Source organism: Cervus elaphus, chromosome 25 (genome assembly GCF_910594005.1).
Source record: "Cervus elaphus chromosome 25, mCerEla1.1, whole genome shotgun sequence".
In the NCBI taxonomy this organism is placed as follows: domain Eukaryota; kingdom Metazoa; phylum Chordata; class Mammalia; order Artiodactyla; family Cervidae; genus Cervus; species Cervus elaphus.
The window spans coordinates 34,868,727-34,891,689 of NC_057839.1; the positions used below are offsets into that span (position 1 = coordinate 34,868,727).

Sequence of the window (22,963 nt, forward strand, 5' to 3'; positions counted from 1 at the left end):
TGAAGCAGGTCAAAGGTTAACAGTTTTGCTAAGAGAACGCACTGGTCATAGCAAACCCCCTCTTTCAAACAACATAAGAGAAGACTCTACAGATGGACATCACCAGATGGTTAATACTGAAATCAGATTGATTATATTCTTCACAACAAAAGATGGAGATCTATACAGTCAGCAAAAACAAGACCAGGAGCTGACTGTAGCTCAAATCATGAACTCCTTATTGCCAAATTCAGACTTACATTGAAGAAAGTAGGGAAAACCACTAAACCATCCATGTATGACCTAAATCAAACCCGTTATGATTATACAGTGTAAGTGACAAATAGATTCAAGGGATTAGACCTGACAGAGTGCCTGAAGAACTTGGACAGAGGTTCGTAACATTGAAAGGAGGCAGTCATCACAGAGGTTTGTGACACTGAAAGGTGGCAGTGATCAAGACCATCCCAAAGAAAAAGAAATCCAAAAAGGCAAAATGGTTATCTGAGGAGGCCTTACAAACAGCTAAGAAGAAAAGCTAAAGGCAAAGGAGAAAACGAAAGATATACCTATTTGAATGCAGAGTTCCAAATAATTAGTAAGGAGAGATAAGAAAGCCTTCCTCAGTGATCAATGCAAAGAAATAGAGGCAAACAATAGAATGGGAAAAATTAGAGATCTCTTCAAGAAAATTAAGAGATACTGAGGGAACATTTCATGCAAAGATGGACACAATAAAGGACAGAAATGCTATGGACCAAACAGATATTAAGAAGAGGTGGCAAGAATACACAGAAGAATGATACAAAAAAAGATCTTCATGACCCAGATAACCATGATGATGTGATTACTCACCTAGAGCCAGACATCCTGGAATGCGAAGTCAAGTGGGCCTTAGGAAACATCACTACGAGCAAAGCTAACGGAGGTGATGGAATTCCAGCTGAGCTATTTCAAATCCTGAAAGATGATGCTGTGAAAGTGCTGCACTCAATATGCCAGCAAATTTGGAAAACTCAGCAGTGGCCACAGGGCTGGAAAAGGTCAGTTTTCATTCCAATCCCAAAGAAAGGCAATGCCAAATGTTCAAACTACCACATAATTGTACTCATCTCACACACTAGCAAAGTAATGCTCAAAATTCTCCAAGCCAGGTTTCAACAGTACGTGAATCATGAACTTCCAGATGTTCAAGCTGGATTCAGAAAAGTCAGAGGAGCCAGAGATCAAATTGTCAACATCCACTGGATCATCGAAAAAGCAAGAGTTCCAGAAAAACATCTACTTCTGCTTTATTGAATAAGCACTTTGAATATTAACTCATTTTTTTCTTCCAACCTGTGAAGTAGGTACCATTATTATTCCTGTGTTAAACAACAGAATGCTAAGGCACAAAAAGGTTAAATAATTTATATGGTGTCACACAGCTAAGAAACAAGAGAGCTGGGGTTTAATCAAGCCTCTGACTCTAGAACCCATATTCCTAACCATTAAACTACTCTGTCTGAAGGTTATCAGGACCAGAATAATACTGTCAATACATTATCAAACCAAAGTTGAGTCCATTGCCTATATGCATGAAAGCCAATCTACTGACACCCAGATTGTGAAGGATAGTGCACCATCTATTGCAGACACAAAACAAGGAGCATGCATAACTAGTGCTCAAAAGAAGACTTCCAGATTCACTGACAGCTTTCAGATAAAGTTTTTTAAAGACAGAGTAAGGGAGAGAGTTGCAGAGTACCTGATCAGCCTGTGGACATTCTTCTGATTGGCTGGTGGCAGTCAACAGCAACAACCTTCTGGTTCATATCTTCTTCCACAAGGTGCGAGTTTGAGTATTTGCAAAACATTTCAAAGGATATGGTTTATAACATTATCTATAACCCCTGAGAAGGAACTAAAGGTCCTTGACTTTGTTTAATGGCTAAATCATTATTTTGTCTTGTTTGACCGTTTTCCTTTGTTTCTGCATTTTCTCACTTCTCTGATTAAATTTATATTTTGAACTTGGCAAAGGCCTGCGAAGCTGAAGTTCTTATATTAAGAGTCAGGTAGAGGGCATAGTGGGCAGAGGGAGCGATCTGTCTCAGAAAGGCCCCATAAGGTCATGCTTGGTTGTAAACACTAAATTAAGATGATAAAAGTTTTCATTCTAACACAATACCCAGATATAAAAGAAAACAAAGAACAAACAAAAAACATATATGGGATTATGGTTTTATTGTTTTTTAAAAATTTTATATGCTCCAAAACACTTTACTTGGAAATTTTCACTAGAAGTAGGAAAACAAAAAACAGTAAGGTACAGCAGCACAAATACATAATGCATACTTTAATTGTGGATACATTAGATGTATGTTAATGTAATACTTTCATAACATGATAGCTCATACTGTGTTAAAAAAAAATAATACAAGAAAGTAATGCTAGAGAACTACAGAATCCTGTACTCTGTGCAGAAGGGATATCCTTATGGGAGCCAGAAAAGGAGCCCTGGAAGGTGAAGTGAGAAAAGTGACAAGCAATCTACAACTAGTGTATCAGCAAGCTGTGAGTTTTTTAAAAATGGCATTAAAAAGCATCTGAGAAAGTCTTTAGAGACCATACCCCCTTACATTACAGAATTTCCAGTGGAATTATAAAGGCAAGAAGGGAAATTTTATCGTGGGGTTTCAGCCATGACTCTCACCTCACTCTACTGAACATGAAGAAATAAGAGAAAGTCTTCTGTCATGATGTGCACTTTAATCAGTATCAAACAATTCATAGTAGCCAGAAACCCTATAAATGCAGCAAAGCAGACAAGCCTTTAACTAAGTCTCAAAGCCTAGTTAACATGGGAAAATTCATACTGGAAAAGAACCATACAAATTTAAGGATTATGAAAATTACTTTAACAGAGTTAAAGTTTTAGTAATCCATCAAGGAGTTCAAAATGGAGAGGAACTCCAAGTGTAATAAATTCTATAAAGCCTTTAGGTTATCACTTACCCATTAGTAAGGCCCACACTGGTGAGAAACCCTTTAAATGTGATCAAAATGAAAAGTTCTTAGGAAGTGATTCATTCTTTAATCCAGCATCAAAACTTTCAAAAAAGAAATTTTATGAATACACTGAATATGAAATGGCACATTTGATGGTGTTTAAACAGAGGGGAGACACAAATGAAGTAGACAGGTGCTTGGAGGTGTCTTCCCAATCACCCTAAATAAAACAGCACCCTTCTTAAGAGTCATGCTAGCCCCATACCCTGCTTTATTATTCATAGCACTCATCACTCACCACACTATATTTATACTTCTTAAAATGCATTAACTTCTTCCACTAGAATATAAACTCTGATGTTTTACAAAGCTATATTCTCAGTGCTTAAGGATAAAACTTAGCATGTAGTAGCCACATGTTGATAAGTGAATTATAATACTTTGATCAGTGAATTATAGTACCTTCCTTATGTGGAGTATTTGGTACTTTGAAGTTAATCCATTCTAAATGAAACAGAATTCACTTATCAGGCTTTAACATATAAAAACGTACTGTTCATTGCTTCATGATACATCACAGTAAAAGGCATTGTACTGTTATGATCTACAAATTATTCTCCAATTGTGCGGGGGATGAAAAAGTTGTACAAAAAGCACCCCAGCAGTACCCTCATTAGTGTACCAACCAGTGAGAGACCCAAAAGGACTGTTTCAAAAAGGTCATGAAGACAAAATGGAGTCCCTAGCTTCTAAAGACAAAATTCTCTTTTTTTCCTCTGGTTCTAAATCTAAACAATACTTTACTCCTCTGAGGAATAATTCCTTCTTGGCCTTGTCAACCACTGGTACAGAGGAAATGGCAGTTTGGAGTCAGATATCAAAAACCCTTTTGTGGCAGAGAATCATGTCTCTTATTAATTCAAAAAGCATTACGAAGGGCCTACCATTCATTAAGCACTCTGCATAAAGATAAATTTTCAAAACATGGAATTTGTCAACTTTTAAGAAAAATGACTATAAAGCAATATAAGCAGTATGATAACATGGGAGGGGAAGATTCAGGGAGCAGAAGCGAAGAAACTTGTAACTTTGACTGAAAAGGGCTGGAAAAAGCCTACAGGCACAAGATCACTGGGGCTGAGGCCTAAAGGAAAATACTTCCTTGGCCACAAAGAAGGGCAACGCATCCCAGTGAGAAGTAGCAAGAATAACAAAGGAAAAAAACACATAGCACATTGGAAAAGGAACTGGTACACTTGTGACTGATTGTGATGCTCCAAAAGGGGTGGAGTATTCTGTGATTTAAATCTTCATGCTTAGAAAGCATAAAGGCGTTTTCACAGCAAAACTTGTTAAAGACTAAATTAAATAAAAATCTTCTTAGCTGTGTGAGAATAAATAAGAGACAGAGAAAGGGAGAGATTCTCCACTTGTCCCAAGAGGTTCTATCAGAACATTAATCAAAAAGGAGCCTAAGGAACACTGGACTAGAATATGATCACACAAGAAGAGCTGCAGAGGTGAGACTGGCAAGGTAGGCAGAAGAAAGCAGATTACAGCATTCTGTGTTGCCCTGCTTTGTGGAAGATCAAAAAAAAGAAAATATGACTGGAAAAGATTTTAGATGAAAGATGACGATTAGTTGTGTGTGAGCACATTAAATTTATTTAAAATTACTGTGGGATGTCTAAGTGAAGATATTGAATAGCAATTAGAAAGAAGGTTTAGAGAGCAGAAGTTGGGATTCAAAGTGCAGGTTTGGGAGTCAGCCTAAGATTACAGGTGGCAGAAGCCATGGTTATGAATAACACCACAAAGAAGTACAGTTGATCCTTGAATAATGAGGGGATTAGGGATGAATCCTCCTGGCAGTAAAAAAATCACAATATAACTTATAGTCAGCCATCCACATTGTGACTCCTCCATATCTGAGGATATGACCAACTGCTGGTTGTATAAAAGTGTAGAATTAACTATTGAAAAAAAAAATGTATAAGCAGTCCCATATAGTTCAAAGTTCAAACTTGCATTGCTCAAGGGTCAACGGTATTTAGAGTAAGTATTAAAAAAAAGGAGAAAGGTAGGAAGGAAATAGGGGAGAAGGAGGAAAAAGAGAAAAAGGATAGTACTTTGGGAAACAGCAATACCTATAGGGCACTGGGAAAAAGAGAAGCCCTGGGAGAAAGGAAGAAGTCGGCAGAAAGGAAAGGTGGGGAAATTGGTCTTCAACATGAAGCAGGAGACCTATTTTCCTCAAAAAAGCGGGAAAATGAGTAGGGCAAAGGGGGGAAACAGAGGCTGACCTCTTCATAGTCTCTATTTCTGTTAAGAGAGGACTAAGAGCCATGTGCTAGGGGAGGAGACAAATGGCCAGAGAAAAGTGATGAGGCAAGTCAGAGGTGTGTGTGAGTCACAGTGTGAAATGGACAGATAAATGGCTTATGCTGAGGGCTCCTCTAACCTTGAAGGTGAGATACTTAGAGTGACTCCACTTTGAAGGGCTGCAGGAACTTCACACAGAATTCAGCATCCCAGAAAAGAAGGGGGAATGATAGGATTAATTCAATATGGAAAGAAGGCTTGAAGAATGATTAGGCTGAAGGACAAGGGGACGATGGGATCTGAAGGGACTGTAGACAGCTCTTCATGTGGTGACACAGAAAACCAAGGCTGGACAGGGAAGGAAGAAAACTCTGAAAGGGGCTGATGGTGAGGAGAAAAGGGAGTAGTAAGAGGCGGCTCTGAAGAAGCAAAAGACATAGGAAAGAAGTAAGAGAGAGAGAAAAATCAACAAAAATGAGGAAGTAAAAAGTTGGAAATATGAAAATGTCATTAGTTACTGAAATTGAAGATTTCAGAAACAGAAACTCAGGATGGTGATATTCATGGAGTGGCCATGGGAGTTAAGTTCCTGGAATGTGATGAAGTCAATGGCCCAGAGATTGAGGATACTGGCAAGGTATCAGATAGGTCATCCCTAGACGACAACAGGAACTGAGGTAGACAGAAAGACTGTCAGTGAGATACCAGGCTGGGCTCTCGGCCTTTAACACTCACCCCTACAATCAAAGACAGAAAATATTAAAATTTCAGAATGTATGAAAAGATGTGCCCTAAGACACATGACTAATGGCAGACTAACCTAATGGTTTTATCTTCATTATTTGTTTAATAAACCACGCATATTCTTTTAAACAAATGAAGAAAAATCATTTTAAAATTTTTATAAAATGCCTAACAGACTAAAAATTTTAAATGCCATTAGTAGTATGTAGTGAAACAAAAATTCTTCCATGGAGTCTTTCATTATTTATCTTACTCTGGAAATGGTACATGGATACAAGTCACAATTTTTCATTTTGTCAATTTTTAAATACACCCATAGCATATATCCAAAGCCAAGAGGTGACTTGACTTTAATCTCTGAAGTGTAGCAAACTTCAAGAGAGGGAGACTAAAAAAAATATAAAAACAGTCAAAATGTTCAATTTTATGTTATGTATATTGTACCACAATAAAAAAAATCTAAAGTATTAATAACAGAAAAAATCTTTACAGAGATAAATTGGATTCCTTCTTAATATTAGTCACAGGATATCTGTAGTTCAGGTTGAGTTAGAATAATGTAAATGTCATTTCAGAAATTAAAGAGTCATTCCTTCACAGGCTTAAGAATATATAGTGAAAGACAGTAATGGCATTTAAAAAAGGGTAACCATGCTGGCTATCTTTATGTAGTGTAATGTTCTTAAATTCAGTATCAATATGTCTTCTTTTCTGGAATTTTCATTCCTGAGTCTTTTCATCTTTCTGTTTGAAAAGGACTAGAAGAACTTACTAGTTAGTGTGATGCTGAAAGAAGTTTAAAATTTGTTTTGCATTTGTTGTATTCCATTCTTGTTCTTTCAGGGGTCCTTCGCATACAAATACATACTTTTTCAAAATTTTCTCTCCTACTTCTCGGAAATCCAAGGGTTCTTTGTGTGTAGCATAGCTTGCTCCAGAAACGCCAGTATCCATTTCGTGATTTTCTGGCTGTTGATCTGCACAATGCTTCAATCCCCAATAACACATTTCTCCACTGTACATCATAGCCAGCAAATGAATGTCACTAAATATTCCTAGGAAAGTCATTTAAGTTGAGAGATTAGAATTTAAAAACTTTAAAAGAAACCCTAATGATTAAGACTCTAATAAAATCCTTTTATATCATTAAGCATTTTTCCTTCTCATTTTACAGCTATACTTTAAAAAGCCAAATATCACTTAATACAATCCTCATTTCATTGACACTTCCATCTCTACTTTATCTATAAAAGAAGCCCAATCCCACCCTCCCCAAAAAATTATTTTTAAAGAATCATTTAGGTTCGTGTATTCACCTTTCTGGGATTATCTTTAGGATCTGTTTGAAAATCTAATCTAAATCAATGGAACCTCTCCCAGAAACGTGCATTCCATATTCCGAATACTACTCAGAGATTCCCTCGATCCCATTCATGAACAGAACTTTTATTTAGGGGGTATACTCAAGGATCAGTAATACAGTTCCTATATTTCTACAATAGTGTACAGATACAATCCTGCATAATCATGTCTCTTAGAGGCCATATAATTTGAAATAACTAAAGATGTTAAATTGTATCCAAGATGCTTCATGTTCTCAGGAAAAAGGAATACACTGCAGGATTTTCATCAAAAGTTGAAAGCATGCTTATTATAGAAGAAGGCAATTATATAATTAAACATTTATGACACACAGAGTTTATTAATTTGATATTTAAAAAAGAAAACCTAGAATAGTGAAGATATGGGGATAAATGATCAACTTTGTACAACTCACCAAAGCTCTTTTAAACCTCAGTTTGCAAAACTCAGGATTCCACATGCCCTACTTATGTCATGGAATTTTAACGAGCTTTTTTTCTGAGATTTTTTTTCTCTTTTAGCTATGAAGAAATGAAGTGAAAAGAAAACATTATGGGTAATATGCCTTGTACTTATTGTTTTGTACATATTACCCATAATCATTTCTTTTTCATTTCATTTCTTCATAGTTAAAAGATCAAAATCTTCAGAGAAAAAGCTAGAATAGTATTAGATGTTATTCAGAATGTAAAAAGAAACAGACCTAGAATCTGAGAGGATCTGGATAAAAATCACTAACTTTGTACAACTCATCACAGCTCTTTAGGCCCACAGTTTGCAAAAATCAAGATTCCACATACTCTCCTTAATTTTGTGAAGTTTTCTTAAGGAATAGTTGGTGGGGTTTCCCCCACCCCCAATTAATGATTTTCACTCCAGAATTATATTTCATATTAGATAGGGCATTTCACCAAATGCATATCCTTTCTCATTTTTATAATCTTACACCCTAATTATTCCTAAGAAGACTGGTAAAGTAAGGAGATAGCAGCAAAATTGAATGAAAGGTTGAACTTTTAAGCAGACTAGATCTTCAGAAGGAAGAGCTGAAGTAAGTCCCACAAAGTAAGGCCACATGGGAAAGATGAAAAGTGTTTGCTTAAGGGAGATCTGGCATCCAGTTTACACCCAACTCTAAACTAGCCTCCTTCTTTATACTAACAAGGAGTGATGGCTAAGAAAGGTACATAGATATCCTATAGGAAGGCGTCTCTGAGGAGCGAAAGAACTATACTAAACATACTAAAGAGTGGTTTTCAAACTTTACTAGAATTACCTGGAGGACATGCTGAAATGCTGGTTGCTGGATTCCCACCTCCAAAACTTGCAGATTCAGGTATGGGATTCTATCTATGAACCTGCATTTTTAACAAAGCCTTAGGATCTAGGGTGAGACTGCTGGTCCGTAAACTATGCTAAACTATTGTTTCAAAATACCAATACCAAGGGAAGAGATAAACAACATAAAAATTATTCTTCCTCGCTCCCTACTCTCTCAAGGAATCTATTACTCTCTAGTTACACAGCTTTTGGTGCTATAAATTTTCTCTGATATTTTTTTGCTAGGGTTCAGCATGGTTTTCAGTAAAATACTTCACTATGTACTGTTGATATGCTTAGTGAACATATATGTGAGAGTAGGGGACAAAGGGAGGGAGAGGATGAATAATCCATGAAGTAAGAGTGATGGCAGAGACTTTTATGGTAAAAAAAAAAAAAAAAAGTGGCCAGACTGGCATTCTCTAGAAGCAGTGACGTCTAAATCTGACTGCATCTTAATTACAGGAGGTAATAAAAATAGATTCCTGGACTCCAGACATTGAATCAGAAACTTCAGGCGATACAGAGAAATCAGTATTTTTAACAAGCTACCCAGGCAATTAGTGATCTCAATTCAGAGCTCCTCCTTCAAAAGATCTGAAATCCAGGTTCTGGGCTAAGCAATGAGCCAAAGACTGCCAGGATGGGAGGCTCTTAGTGGCATAAAAAGGGCATAAACCAAGGATGCACACAGCTGAACAGTCCTTTAACCTATTTAACTCCAGGGTTATAATGACAAGGCTATTTTTATAAGGGCCCACAGAATAATGTAACACAGAAATGAAGTAAAAAGGTTTACTGACTACATTACTTGATAATTTCTAAAAGCAAAAAATTTAATGGCATACAGGTAATGAACAAAAGACAAAATGATTATCTCACCTTCTAAAAAGACATAAAAATCATTGAAAGCATACATTGCTTTGAGTTTTATCCAAAATCAGGCAAACTATCATTAAGATCTGGCCACAAAAGTTTTGATGTTTCCAAACACCAGGAAACCCTCGCACTGGCAGGTCTGGGGGAAGTTTTCAAATCTCAGAGGGCAACCTAACTGGGAGGGAAAATAAATAAAACCCACAGATTACGTGCCTAAAAGCAACTCCCAGCAGAAAAGTACCCCAAACACCCGCATCGGCCACCAGCAAGTGGGGGCAGAACAGAGAGGAGCAGGCGGCATTGCTTAGGGTAAGGACCGGGCCTGAGTGCCCTGAGGGCAATCGGAAGGAGCTTTTGTGAGATACCAACTTAAACTGTGGGACAGCAAAAGAGAGAGAAAATTAACCGGCCTGAACATACTGCCGGCCGTTCGCAGAACAAAGGGACCGAGCAAGTCCAGAGGAGCTAGGCGGCTGCGGACCGGCCCAGCCCTGCCAGAGGCAAGAGGCGGGGGGGGGAGGGAAGGGGCAAACTCAGCCCCAGAGGCGGCATCCCTTACCACACTGCAAACAGGCCTCCAGTTTCTAACCAAAGACTTCCTGAAATTCTGGATGGTCGACATCCGCCAGGAGGGTCGCGGCTAAACACGGGGCGCATGCACGCAACTGGCTCCAGCGGAAACTGAGGCTGGGGCCCGGAGGGGAGAAGGCGCACCGCACCTGGGGAGAATGCTCCCGTCAAGCTCCTAGCTGCCTGAGCTGCTCCGGCCGGGGAAGGCACAAAACGCAGGTGCAACCGAGTCCGCGTTTTTGTGGAGTACCCGAAAACTGGAACCGCACGGAACACAGGGCCCGCTCCATATAGAGCAGCCGGGAGCCTGAGCAGCGTAGACGGGGAAAACAGCGCCCACCCCTCCCCGCAGCGCGATGGAACTAGCGAACCTGAACAAGAGACCACCTCCGCCCGCCTGTGTCAGGGCGGAAATTAGACACTGAAGAGACCAGCAAACAGAAGTCAAATAAACAAAGGGAACCGCTTCAGAAGGGACTGGTGCAACAGATTAAAATCCATGTGGGCAACACCGACTACACCGGAAGGGGCCTATAGATATCGAGAAGTGTAAGCTGGAATGAGGAGCTATCTGAAACTGAACCGAACCCACACTGACCGCAACAGCTCGAGAAATTCCTAGATATATTTTTACTATTTTTTTTAATTAAATTAAAAAAATTTTTTTTTTATTTTTTCTTTTAAAATTCCCTATTATTCCCCCATTACTCCTTAACTTTCATTTTCATATATTTTCACGATTTTTTTTTAATTAGGAAAAAAACTTTTTTTCTTGTTCTTTTTTTTCTTTTTCCTTTCTTTTTTTCTTTTTCTCTTATTTTCTCTTAAAGTCCTCTATTACTCCTCTACTACTCCTTAATTTTCATTTTCATTTCACTATAACCTTGTAAAAAAAAAAAAAGAGAAGCCAATTTTTAAACCAAACTTCATATACATTTCTAAAATTTTTTGTTTTTGTTTTTGTTTTTAATATTGTATTTTTAAGAGTCTAACCTCTACTCTAGATTTTTAATCTTTGCTTTTCAGTATGTGATATAAATTTTGGACATTTAAGAATCCAATATTCAGTTCCCATTTTTACTCAGGAGTGTGTTGATCACTCTCTCCCACTTTTGACTCTCTGTTTTCTACCTCAGAACACCTTTATTTCCTCCTTTCCCCTTCTCTTCCCAATCCAATTCTGTGAATCTTTGTGGGTGTCTGGGCTATGGAGAACACTCTGGGAACAGACAAGTGCGTAGATCTGTCTCTCTCCTCTTGAGTCCCCCCTTTTCTCCTCCTGCTCATCTCTATCTCCCTCTTCCCTCTCCTCTTTTTCATGTAACTCTGTGAACCTCTCTGGGTGTCCCTCACAGTGGAGAATCTTTTCACCATTAACCTAGAAGTTTTATTATCAGTGCTGTATAGTTGGAGAAGTCTTGAGACTACTGGAAGAATAAAACTGAAATCCAGAGGCAGGAGACTTAAGCCCAAAACCTGAGAACACCAGAAAATTCCTGACTACACGGAACATTAAGTAATAAGAGACCATCCAAAAGCCTCCATACCTACACTGAAACCAACCACCACCCAAGAGCCAGTAAGTTTCAGAGCAAGACATACCACACAAAATCTCCAGCAACGCAGGAACATAGCCCTGAACGTCAACATACAGGTTGCCCAAAGTCACACCTAACACATAGACCCATATCAAATCTCATTACTGGGCACTCCATTGCACTCCAGAGAGAAGAAATCAAGTTCCATGCACCAGAACACTGACGCAAGCTTCCCTAACCAGGAAACCTTGACAAGCCAATCGTCCAATCCCACCCACTGGGTGAAACCTCCACAATAAAAAGGAACCACAGACCTCCACAATACAGAAAGCCCACTCCAGACACAGCAATCTAAACAAGATGAAAAGGCAGAGAAATACCCAACAGGTAAAGGAACATGAAAAATGCCCACCAAGTCAAACAAAAGAGGAGGAGACAGGGAATCTACCTGAAAAAGAATTTAGAATAATGATAGTAAAAAGGATCCAAAATCTTGAAAACAAAGTGGAGTTACAGATAAATAGCCTGGAGACAAAGATTAAGAAGATGCAAGAAATGTTTATTAAAGACCTAGAAGAAATAAAAAAGTCAATTAAAAATGAATAATGCAATAAATGAGATCAAAAACACTCTGGAGGGAACCAAGAGTAGAATAATGGAGACAGAAGATAGGATAAGTGAGGCAGAAGATAAAATGGTGGAAATAAATGAAGCAGAGAGGAAAAAAGAAAAAAGAATCAAAAGAAATGAGGACAAGCTCAGGGACCTCTGGGACAATGTGAAACGCCCCAACATTCGAATCATAGGAGTCCCAGAAGAAGAAGACAAAAAGAAAGGCCATGAGAAAATACTCGAGGACATAATAGCTGAAAACTTCCCTAAAATGGGGAAGGAAATAGCCACCCAAGTCCAAGAAACCCAGAGAGTCCCAAACAGGATAAATCCAAGGTGAAACACCCCAAGACACATATTAATCAAATTAACAAAGATCAAACACAAAGAACAAATATTAAAAGCAGCAAGGGAAAAACAACAAATAACACACAAAGGGATTCCCATAAGGATAACAGCTGATCTATCAATAGAAACCCTCCAGGCCAGAAGGGAATGGCAGGACATACTTAAAGTAATGAAAGAGAATAACCTCAACCTAGATTACTGTACCCAGCAAGGATCTCATTCAGATATGAAGGAGAATTCAAAAGCTTTACAGATAAGCAAAAGCTGAGAGAATTCAGCACCACCAAACCAGCTCTTCTACAAATGCTAAAGGATCTTCTCTAGACAGGAAATGTAGAAAGGTTGTATAAACGTGAACTCAAAACAACAAAGTAAATGGCAACGGGACCATACCTATCAATAATTACCTTAAATGTAAATAGGTTGAATACCCCAACCAAAAGACAAAGACTGGCTGAATGGATACAAAAACAAGACCCCTATATATGCTGTCTACAAGAGACCCACCTCAAAACAAGAGACACATACAGACTAAAAGTGAAGGGCTGGAAAAAAATATTTCACGCAAATAAATGGAGAACAAAAGAAAGTAGGAGTCGCAATACTCATATCAGATAAAATAGACTTTCAAATAAAGGCTGTGAAAAGAGAAAAGAAGGACACTACATAATGATCAAAGGATCAATCCAAGAAGAGGATATAACAATTATAAATATATATGCACCCAACATAGGAGCACTGCAATATGTAAGGCAAACACTAATGAGTATGGAAGAGGAAATTAATAGTAACACAATAATAGTGGGAGACTTTAATACCCCACTCACAACTATGGATAGATCAACTAAACAGAAAATTAACAAGGAAACACAAACTTTAAATGACACAATGGACCAGCTAGACCTAACTGATATCTATAGGACATTTCACCCCAAAACAATCAACTTCACCTTTTTCTCAAGTGCACACAGAACCTTCTCCAGAATAGGTCACATCCTGGGCCATAAATCTAGTCTTGGTAAATTCAAAAAAACTGAAATCATTCCAGTCATCTTTTCTGACCACAGTGCAGTAAGATTAGATCTCAATTACAGGAAAAAAATTGTTAAAAATTCAAACATTTGGAGGCTAAATAACACGCTTCTGAATAACCAACAAGTCATAGAAGAAATCAAAAAAGAAATCAAAATATGCATAGAAATGAATGAAAATGAAAACACAACAACCCAAAACCTATGGGACACTGTAAAAGCAGTGCTAAGGGGAAGGTTCATAGCATTACAGGCTTACATCAAGAAACAAGAAAAAAGTCAAATAAATAACCTAACTCTACACCTAAAGCAACTAGAGAAGGAAGAAATGAAGAACCCCAGGGTTAGTAGAAAGAAAGAAATCTTAAAAATTAGGGCAGAAATAAATGCAAAAGAAACTAAAGAGACCATAGCAAAAATCAACAAAGCTAAAAGCTGGTTTTTTGAAAAAATAAACAAAATTGACAAACCATTAGCAAGACTGATTAAGAAACAAAGGGAGAAGAACCAAATTAACAAAATTAGAAATGAAAATGGAGAGATCACAACAGACAACACTGAAATACAAAGGATCATAAGAGACTACTACCAGCAGCTCTATGCCAATAAAATGGACAACTTGGAAGAAATGGACAAATTCTTAGAAAAGTATAACTTTCCAAAACTGAACCAGGAAGAAATAGATCTTAACAGACCCATCACAAGCAAGGAAATCGAAACTGTAATCAGAAATCTTCCAGCAAATAAAAGCCCAGGACCAGATGGCTTCACAGCTGAATTCTACCAAAAATTTAGAGAAGAGCTAACACCTATCTTACTCAAACTCTTCCAGAAAATTGCAGAAGGTAAACTTCCAAACTCATTCTATGAGGCCACCATCACCCTAATTCCAAAACCAGACAAAGATGCCACAAAAAAAGAAAACTACAGGCCAATATCACTGATGAACATAGATGCAAAAATCCTTAACAAAATTCTAGCAAACAGAATCCAACAACATATTAAAAAAATCATACACCACGACCAAGTGGGCTTTATCCCAGGAATGCAAGGATTCTTTAATATTTGCAAATCAATCAATGTAATACACCACATTAACAAATTGAAATAATAACCATATGATTATCTCAATAGATGCAGAGAAAGCCTTTGACAAAATTCAACACCCATTTATGACTAAAACTCTCCAGAAAGCAAGGAACATACCTCACCATAATAAAAGCTATATATGACAAACCCACAGCAAGCATCACCCTCAATGGTGAAAAATTGAAAGCATTTCCCCTAATCAGGAATAAGACAAGGGTGCCCACTCTCACCACTACTATTCAACATAGTGTTGGAAGTTTTGGCCACAGCAATCAGAGCAGAAAAAGAAGTAAAAGGAATCCAGATAGGAAAAGAAGAAGTGAAACTCTCGCTGTTTGCAGATGACATGATCCTCTACATAGAAAACCCTAAAGACTCTACCAGAAAATTACTAGAGCTAATCAACGAATATAGTAAAGTTGCAGGATATACAATTAACACACAGAAATCCCTTGCATTCCTATACACTAACAATGAGAAAACAGAAAGAGAAATTAAGGAAACAATACCATTCACCATTGCAACAGAAAGAATAAAATACTTAGGAGTATATCTACCTAAAGAAACAAAAGACCTATACATAGAAAACTATAAAACGCTGATGAAAGAAATCAAAGAGGACACAAACAGATGGAGAAACATACCGTGTTCATGGATTGGAAGAATCAATATTGTCAAAATGGCTATTCTTCCCAAAGCAATCTATAGATTCAATGCAATCCCTATTAAGCTACCAACAGTATTTTTCACAGAACTAGAGCAAATAATTTCTCAATTTGTATGGAAATACAAAAAACCTTGAATAGCCAAAGTAATCTTGAGAAAGAAGAATGGAACTGGAGGAATCAACCTGCCTGACTTCAGACTACATAGCCATACTTCATACTACAAAGCCACAGTCATCAAGACAGTATGGTACTGGCACAAAGACAGAAATAAAGATCAATGGAACAGAATAGAAAGCCCAGAGATAAATCCAGGACCTATGGACATCTTATCTTCGAAAAAGGAGGCAAGGATATACAATGGAAAAAAGATAACCTCTTTAACAAGTGGTGCTGGGAAAACTGGTCAACCACTTGTAAAAGAATGAAACTAGAACACTTTCTAACACCATACACAAAAATAAACTCAAAATGGATTAAAGATCTAAAAGTAAGACCAGAAACTATAAAACTCCTAGAGGAGAACATAGGCAAAACACTCTGTGACATAAATCACAGCAGGATCCTCTATGACCCACCTCCCAGAATATTGGAAATAAAAGCAAAACTAAACAAATGGGACCTAATGAAACTTAAAAGCTTTTGCACAACAAAGGAAACTATAAGCAAGGTGAAAAGACAGCCCTCAGATTGGGAGAAAATAATAGCAAACGAAGCAACAGACAAAGGATTAATCTCAAAAATATACAAGCAACTCCTGCAGCTCAATTCCAGAAAAATAAATAACCCAATCAAAAATGGGCCAAAGAACTAAACAGACATTTCTCCAAAGAAGACATACAGATGGCTAATAAACACATGAAAAGATGCTCAACATCACTCATCATCAGAGAAATACAAATCAAAACCACAATGAGGTACCATTACACTCCAGTCAGGATGGCTGCTATCCAAAAGTCTACAAGCAATAAATGCTGGAGAGGGTGTGGAGAAAAGGGAACCCTCTTACAGTGTTGGTGGGGATGCAAACTAGTACAGCCGCTATGGAAAACAGTGTGGAGATTTCTTAAAAAACTGGAAACAGAACTGCCATATGACCCAGCAATCCCACTTCTGGGCATACACACTGAGGAAACCAGATCTGAAAGAGACACATGCACCCCAATGTTCATCGCAGCACTGTTTATAATAGCCAGGACGTGGAAGCAACCTAGATGCCCATCAGCAGATGAATGGATAAGGAAGCTGTGGTACATATACACCATGGAATATTACTCAGCCATTAAAAAGAATTCATTTGAATCAGTTCTAATGAGATGGATGAAACTGGAGCCCATTATACAGAGTGAAGTAAGCCAGAAAGATAAAGATCATTACAGCATACTAACACATATATATGGAATTTAGAAAGATGGTAACGATAACCCTATATGCAAAACAGAAAAAGAGACACAGATGTACAGAACAGACTTTTGGACTCTGTGGGAGAAGGCGAGGGTGGGATGTTTCGAGAGAACAGCATTGAAACATGTATATTATCTATAGTGAAACAGATCACCAGCCCAGGTGGGATGCATGAGACAAGTGCTCAGGCCTGGTGCACTGGGAAGGCCCAGAGGGATTGGGTAGAGAGGGAGGTGGGAGGGGGGATCGGGATGGGGATTACATGTAAATCCATGGCTGATTCACGTCAATGTATGACAAAACCCACTACAATACTGTAAAGTAATTAGCTTCCAACTAATAAAAATAAATGGAAAAAAAAAAAAAAAGAACTATTCTGGGGCTTCCGTGGTGGCTCAGTGGTAAAGAATTCACCTGCCAATGCAGGAGACACAGGTTTGATCCCTGATCTGGGAAGATCCCATATGCTGCAGAGCAACTAAAGTCTGTGTGCCACAACTACTGAGCCTGCACTCTAGAACCCATGGGCCCCAACTACTGAAGCCCACATGCCCTAGAGCCCTGCTCCACAACAACAAAAGCCATCCTAATGAGAAGCCCGTGCATTGCAACTAGAGAGTAGCCCCCGTTCACAGCAACTAGAGAATAGCCTGTGCAGCAACGAAGATACTGCATAGCCAAAAAAAGAAAAAATAATAATTATTCCAAATTATGCTTTTTATACTGGCTAACAAAATTTAAAAAGAAAAACAACTTAGAACCACTCCACCAGGGTCTTAAGAGTAATTTAGCCTATGAAAAGTAGGCTTCCTGGCTACTAGTATACATCTCAAGGAATCAAGTAGGGAAGAACAAACTGCTTTAGTTGAGAGCAAGCCAACACCAAGAGGACTGACTCCTGTGGCAAAACTGCTAGGGAGCTGATCTTGCTTTATTGTTTCCTGGAAAAAGAGACCCTATCTGTGCCTGATTCCACTGTCTAAGAAGCAATGGAAGGTAGAGGCAAATGTAATCAATTATAATCTAAAAGAAGACCAGTATCACAAGGATAGTGATAAAAAACATTCCAGGCCATGAGAATATATAACTTTATGACTAGAAATGGGAGAATAAGGGAAATATTGTGCCTTTTTCTTTGAGTTTGCTACTGCTGCTAAGTCGCTTCAGTCATGTCCAACTCTGTGCGACCCCATAGATAGCAGCCCACCAGGCTCCCCTGCCCCTGGGATTCTCCAAGCAAGAACACTGAAGTGGGTTGCCATTTCCTTCTCCAATGGATGAAAAGTGAAAGTGAAATCACTCAGCCGTGTCCGACTCTCAGCAACCCCATGGACTGTAGCCTACCAGGCTCTTCCGTCCAGGGGACTTTCAGGCAAGAGTACTGGAGTTTAAATAAGCTTTAATATCCACCTCTGCTTTTTCTTCCATGAGGGTGAGGAAATTTTAGAAAGCTCATTTTCAATGCAGCTAATCAATTCACTAGTTACCTGGAATAAATACTTCTCACGAATAAATCAAAACACATTTGTCAAAACATCATGTTTGTCAAAACATCATGCTCACTGAAGGAGCACTTTATATCCACAACAAGTTTTTTAAGGACAAGCCATTTGCCTGAATAAACTGAAGGGAAACTTTTGGACACCAGTAGCCAGTCATATATGTTAATGGCACTTAATTCACAGTGTTTTTTGTTTCCATGCCAATGTTTTCTAATAGAAAGGAAAAGTCTACAGCAGTTACCAAAGAAGAATTAAAACACCCTTATAAAATTAAAACACAGAATCTTCCCTAAGTTTTCTTCTTTTTCCCCATGTTTGATTTTTCCCATCAAAATTTCCCCAGAATTTCACATGAAGCATAAAAGAAAGTTTACATATATAATCTAACATCTTTTGCCAGCTATGTGACCTTACCAGACTTATCAGGACCTCAGTTCTTCCATCTGTAAAGAGACACTAAAAATATATGGTTCTTCCCTCTCAAACCTCAGTCTAAAACCCAAATAATGCTCTACTTCCAGTTCCTAACATTTTCAAGTGCACAGATGTTTATGACAGAAACCAGCAGGTACCATACAACATGCAGTCTTCCCTTCTTTCTTAGTCAAGAGACTTTACTAGGGATGGCAAGGTATAATGTAAAGGGCAATACATCCCAGATTCCCTTGTAGCTATATGATGCTCTGTGATTAAATTCTGGCCAGTGAAATGTTGGCAGAAGTGTTCTCAGTGTTGTAACAAGTTTCTAAGAAGGCTGTAAGACCTGGCTGAAAGAAACTTCCTTTTGCCATTCCTAGAGGCTAAAACATAGCTAAAACAGAAGGAGCTCCAGCAGCATCTTGAGATACTGAAAATAGAAGCAATGTCCTCAACAGGGATGCCTGTTGCACAATTCTGGCAAATACTGTTTATATGAATTCTATAAAGCACGTCCCTCTGAAGCCACAGGGCTCTACTTCAAAAGATGATACAGGAAAAAGATAGAAATTTGATGCCATGAAGTCACCATAACCAGCTATGGACCTTTTTTAAGTGAAAAAGCAGTAAATTTATTTTTTAAGTTACTTCTAGTCCCTGTTACAAGAAGCCAAACCTAGAGCCTGATCAGGGCTGGGTAGGGATGCAAAGAAACTAAAAGCAACATGATAAATTAATTTCTTTAAACTATTAAACAGAAATTAGCAGTACTTTTATGTATTACATGAGAAGACTTTCAATTTTTAAAAAAACCTTTTATTATTGTTTCGTCTGTAATGTAAACCTTGAAATTTACTTAAATCAGTTAATCTAAGAAACATTTTAAAATATTAAAATACTCTGAAACACTGAGGAAACTGAAAAAAGAAATCATATTACCTTCACTTAGTAATTTAGCTGTGTCTAGGTCTTGGAAAGAAACTCCTTCATTTAACTGGATGGGACACCGAAAATTCAGCATCTGTAGTAAGTAACTGATTCCATCAACAAGGTACTAAATGAAAGTCAGAAACAAAGAATCCAGGTTATTAAATGCAGAGCTATAGAAACTTCAAATGTTAATATTTTTACTCAGGAGAATACTTGCTAATAGTTATTACTAGATATGTCTTATGGTTATTACATTACAATGCTGTAAGGACCCACTACCTTGAAATTTTTTAAAGGGTATTTTAAAGTATAACCCTCCAATTAGTAAAAGGGTATGGGGGGAAAAAACCTTCAAGGATCACAGTGCTGTTGTGGTGAAGGGGCTTTTTAACTCATGAACCATGCTGTGCAGGGCCATACAAAATGATGGGTCATAATGAAGAGTTTTGACAAAATGTGGTCTACTGGAGGAGGAAATGGCAGCCCACTCCAGTATTCTTGACTTAAGAACCCTATGAACAGTATAAAAAGGCAAAAAGATATGACACTGGAAGACAAGACCCCAAGGTTAAAAGGTGTCTAACATGCTACTGGGCAGAGGGCAATTACTAATAGCCCCAGAAAGAATGAAGCAGCTGGGCCAAAGCAGAAATGATGCCAGTAGTGGATGTCTCTGCTGATGAAAGTATAGTCCGAAGCTATAAAGAACAAAACTGCATAGGAACTTTGAATGTAAGGTCCATGAATCAAGGTAAATTGGAGGTAGTCAAGCAGGAGGTGGCAAGATTGAACATCAACATCTTAGGAATCAGTGAACTAAAATGGACAGGAATGGGCGGATTTAATTCAGGTGACCATTATATCTACTACTGTGGGCACAAACTCCTTAGAAGCAATGGAGCAGCCCTCACAGAGTCCAAAATGCAGTACTTGGGTGCAACTTCAAAAATGACAGAATGATCTTGGTTCCCTTCCAAGGCAAAACATTCAACATTCACAGTAATCCCAGTGTACGCTCCAACCACTGATGCCAAAGAAGCTGAAGTTGAATGGTTCTATGATGACCTACAAGACCTTCTAGAATTATCACCAAAAAAAAAAAAAGATGTCCTTTCTATCACAAGGGACTGGAATACAAAGTAGGAAGTCAAGAGATACTCAGAATAACAGCCAAGTTTGGCCTTGGAGTACAAAATGAAGCAAGGCAAAAGCTAACAGAATTCTGTCAAGAAAATATGCTGGCCATAGCAAACACCCTTTTCCAACAACATGGGAGGCAACTCTACACATGGACATCACCATCATCAGATGGTCAATACCAAAATTAGACTGATTATGTTCTTCACAGATAAAGATGGAGAAGCTGTATACAGTCAGCAAAAATAAGACCTGGAGCCGACTGTGGCTCAGATCATGAGCTACTTATTGCAAAATTCAAGCTTAAATTGAAGAAAGTAGGGAAAACCACTAGACCATTCAAGCATGACCTAATAAAATCCCTAATGATTATATACAGTGGAGGTGACAAACAGATTCAAGGGATTAGATCTGATAGACAGAGTGCCTGAAGAACTATGGACAGAAGTTCATAACATTATACAGGAGGCAGTGACCAACACCATCCCAGAGAAAAAGAAATGCAAGAAGACAAAGAGATTGTCTGAGGAGGTTTTAGAAATTGCTGTGAAAAGAAGAAAAGTGAAAGGCAAGGGAAAAAGGAAAATATATACCCAAATGAATGCCGAATTCCAAAAAGAGCAGGGGGAGATAAGAAGGCCTTCTTAAATGAAAACTGCAAAGAAATAGAGGAAAAAACAGAACGGGAAAGACTAGAGATATCGTCAAGAAAATGAGAGATATCCAGGAAACATTTCATGCAAGAATGGGCATAAGGGACAGAAACGGTAAAAACCTAACAGAAGCAGAAGAGATTAAGAAGAGGTGGCAAAAATACACAGAAGAACTATACAAAAAGAACTATACAAAAACTATACAAAAAGGTTATCTGGGATAACCATGATGGTGTGATCACTCACCTGAGCCAGACATCCTGGAGTGTGAAGTCAAGTGGCCCTCAGGAAGCATTACTACAGACAAAGCTAGTAAAGGTGATGGAATTCCAGCTGAGCTATTTCAAATCCTAGAGATGGTGCTGTGAAAGTACTATACTCAATATGCCAGCAAATTTGGAAAATTCAGCAGTGGCCACAGGACTGGAAAAGATCAGTTTTCATTTCAATCCCAAAGAGCAGCAATGCCAAATAATGTTTCAACAACCGCAAAATTACACTCATTTTACGTGCTATTTTAACAAGGCTATACTCAAAATCCTTCAAGCTAGGCTTCAGCAGTACCTGAACCAAGAACTTTCTGATGTGCAAGCTGGGTTTAGAAAAGGCAAAGAAACCAGAGACTAATTTGCCATCAATTTGCTATATCATGAAGAAAGCAAAGGAGTTCCAGAAAAACATATATTTCTGCTTCACTGACTACACTAAAATCTTTGTGTGGATCACAACAAACTGTGCAAAATTCTTAAAGAGATTGGAATACCAGACCACCCTACCTGCCTCCTGAGAAACCTGTATGCAGGTCAGGAAGCAACAGTTAGAACCTTACATGGAACAACTGACTGGTTCAAAATAGGAAAAGGAGTATGTCAAGGCTGTTTATTGTCACCTGCTTATTTAACTTGTATGTAGAGTACATGTACATCACGTGAAATGCCAGACTGGATGAAGTTCAAGCTGAACTCAAGATAGCCAGGAGAAGTATCAACAACTTCAGACATGCAAATCATACCACTCTAATGGCAGAAAGCGAAGAGGAACTAAAGAGCCTCTTAATGAAGGTGAAAGAAGAGAGTGAAAAAGCTGGCTTGAAACTCAGCACTAAAAAAATACCAAGATCATGGCATCTGGTCCCATCACTTCATTCCAAATAAAATGTAAAAAAGTGAAAACAGTGACAGATTTCATTTTCTTGAGCTCCAGAATCACTGCAGACAGTGACTGCAGCCATGAAATTAAAAGATGTCTGCTTCTGTAAGGAAACCTATGGCAAAGCTAGACAGTGTAGTTAAAAAGCAGAGATATCACTTAGCTGATAAAGGTCCATACAGTCAAAGCTATGGCTTTTCCATAAGTCATGTATGAATGTGAGAGTTGGACCATAAAGAAGGCTGAACGCTGAAGAATTGATGCTGTTGAGCTATGGTGCTGGCGAAGACTCTTGAGAAGCCCTTGGACTGCAAGATCAAA

The 22,963-nt window shown here is 38.2% G+C and overlaps 1 protein-coding gene across 2 annotated transcripts in view; it reads right to left on the bottom strand.

Annotated features, from left to right (window-relative positions):
- Positions 1-2,188: 2,188 nt before the first annotated feature.
- Positions 2,189-22,963, bottom strand: part of C25H5orf51 (chromosome 25 C5orf51 homolog) — a 28,691-nt gene continuing 7,916 nt past the window's right edge. Inside the window, exons 5-7 of one of the 2 annotated variants that reach the window (XM_043887484.1) lie at positions 19,713-19,827; positions 6,809-7,091; positions 2,189-6,029 (exon numbers count right to left, since the gene is read on the bottom strand). In XM_043887484.1, the coding sequence (XP_043743419.1) occupies position 6,029; positions 6,809-7,091; positions 19,713-19,827 (399 nt within the window). In that variant the 3' untranslated portion in view covers positions 2,189-6,028. Of the gene's footprint in view, positions 7,092-19,712; positions 19,828-22,963 lie in introns of both variants that reach the window. The other variant, XM_043887483.1, reaches the window with a different exon arrangement.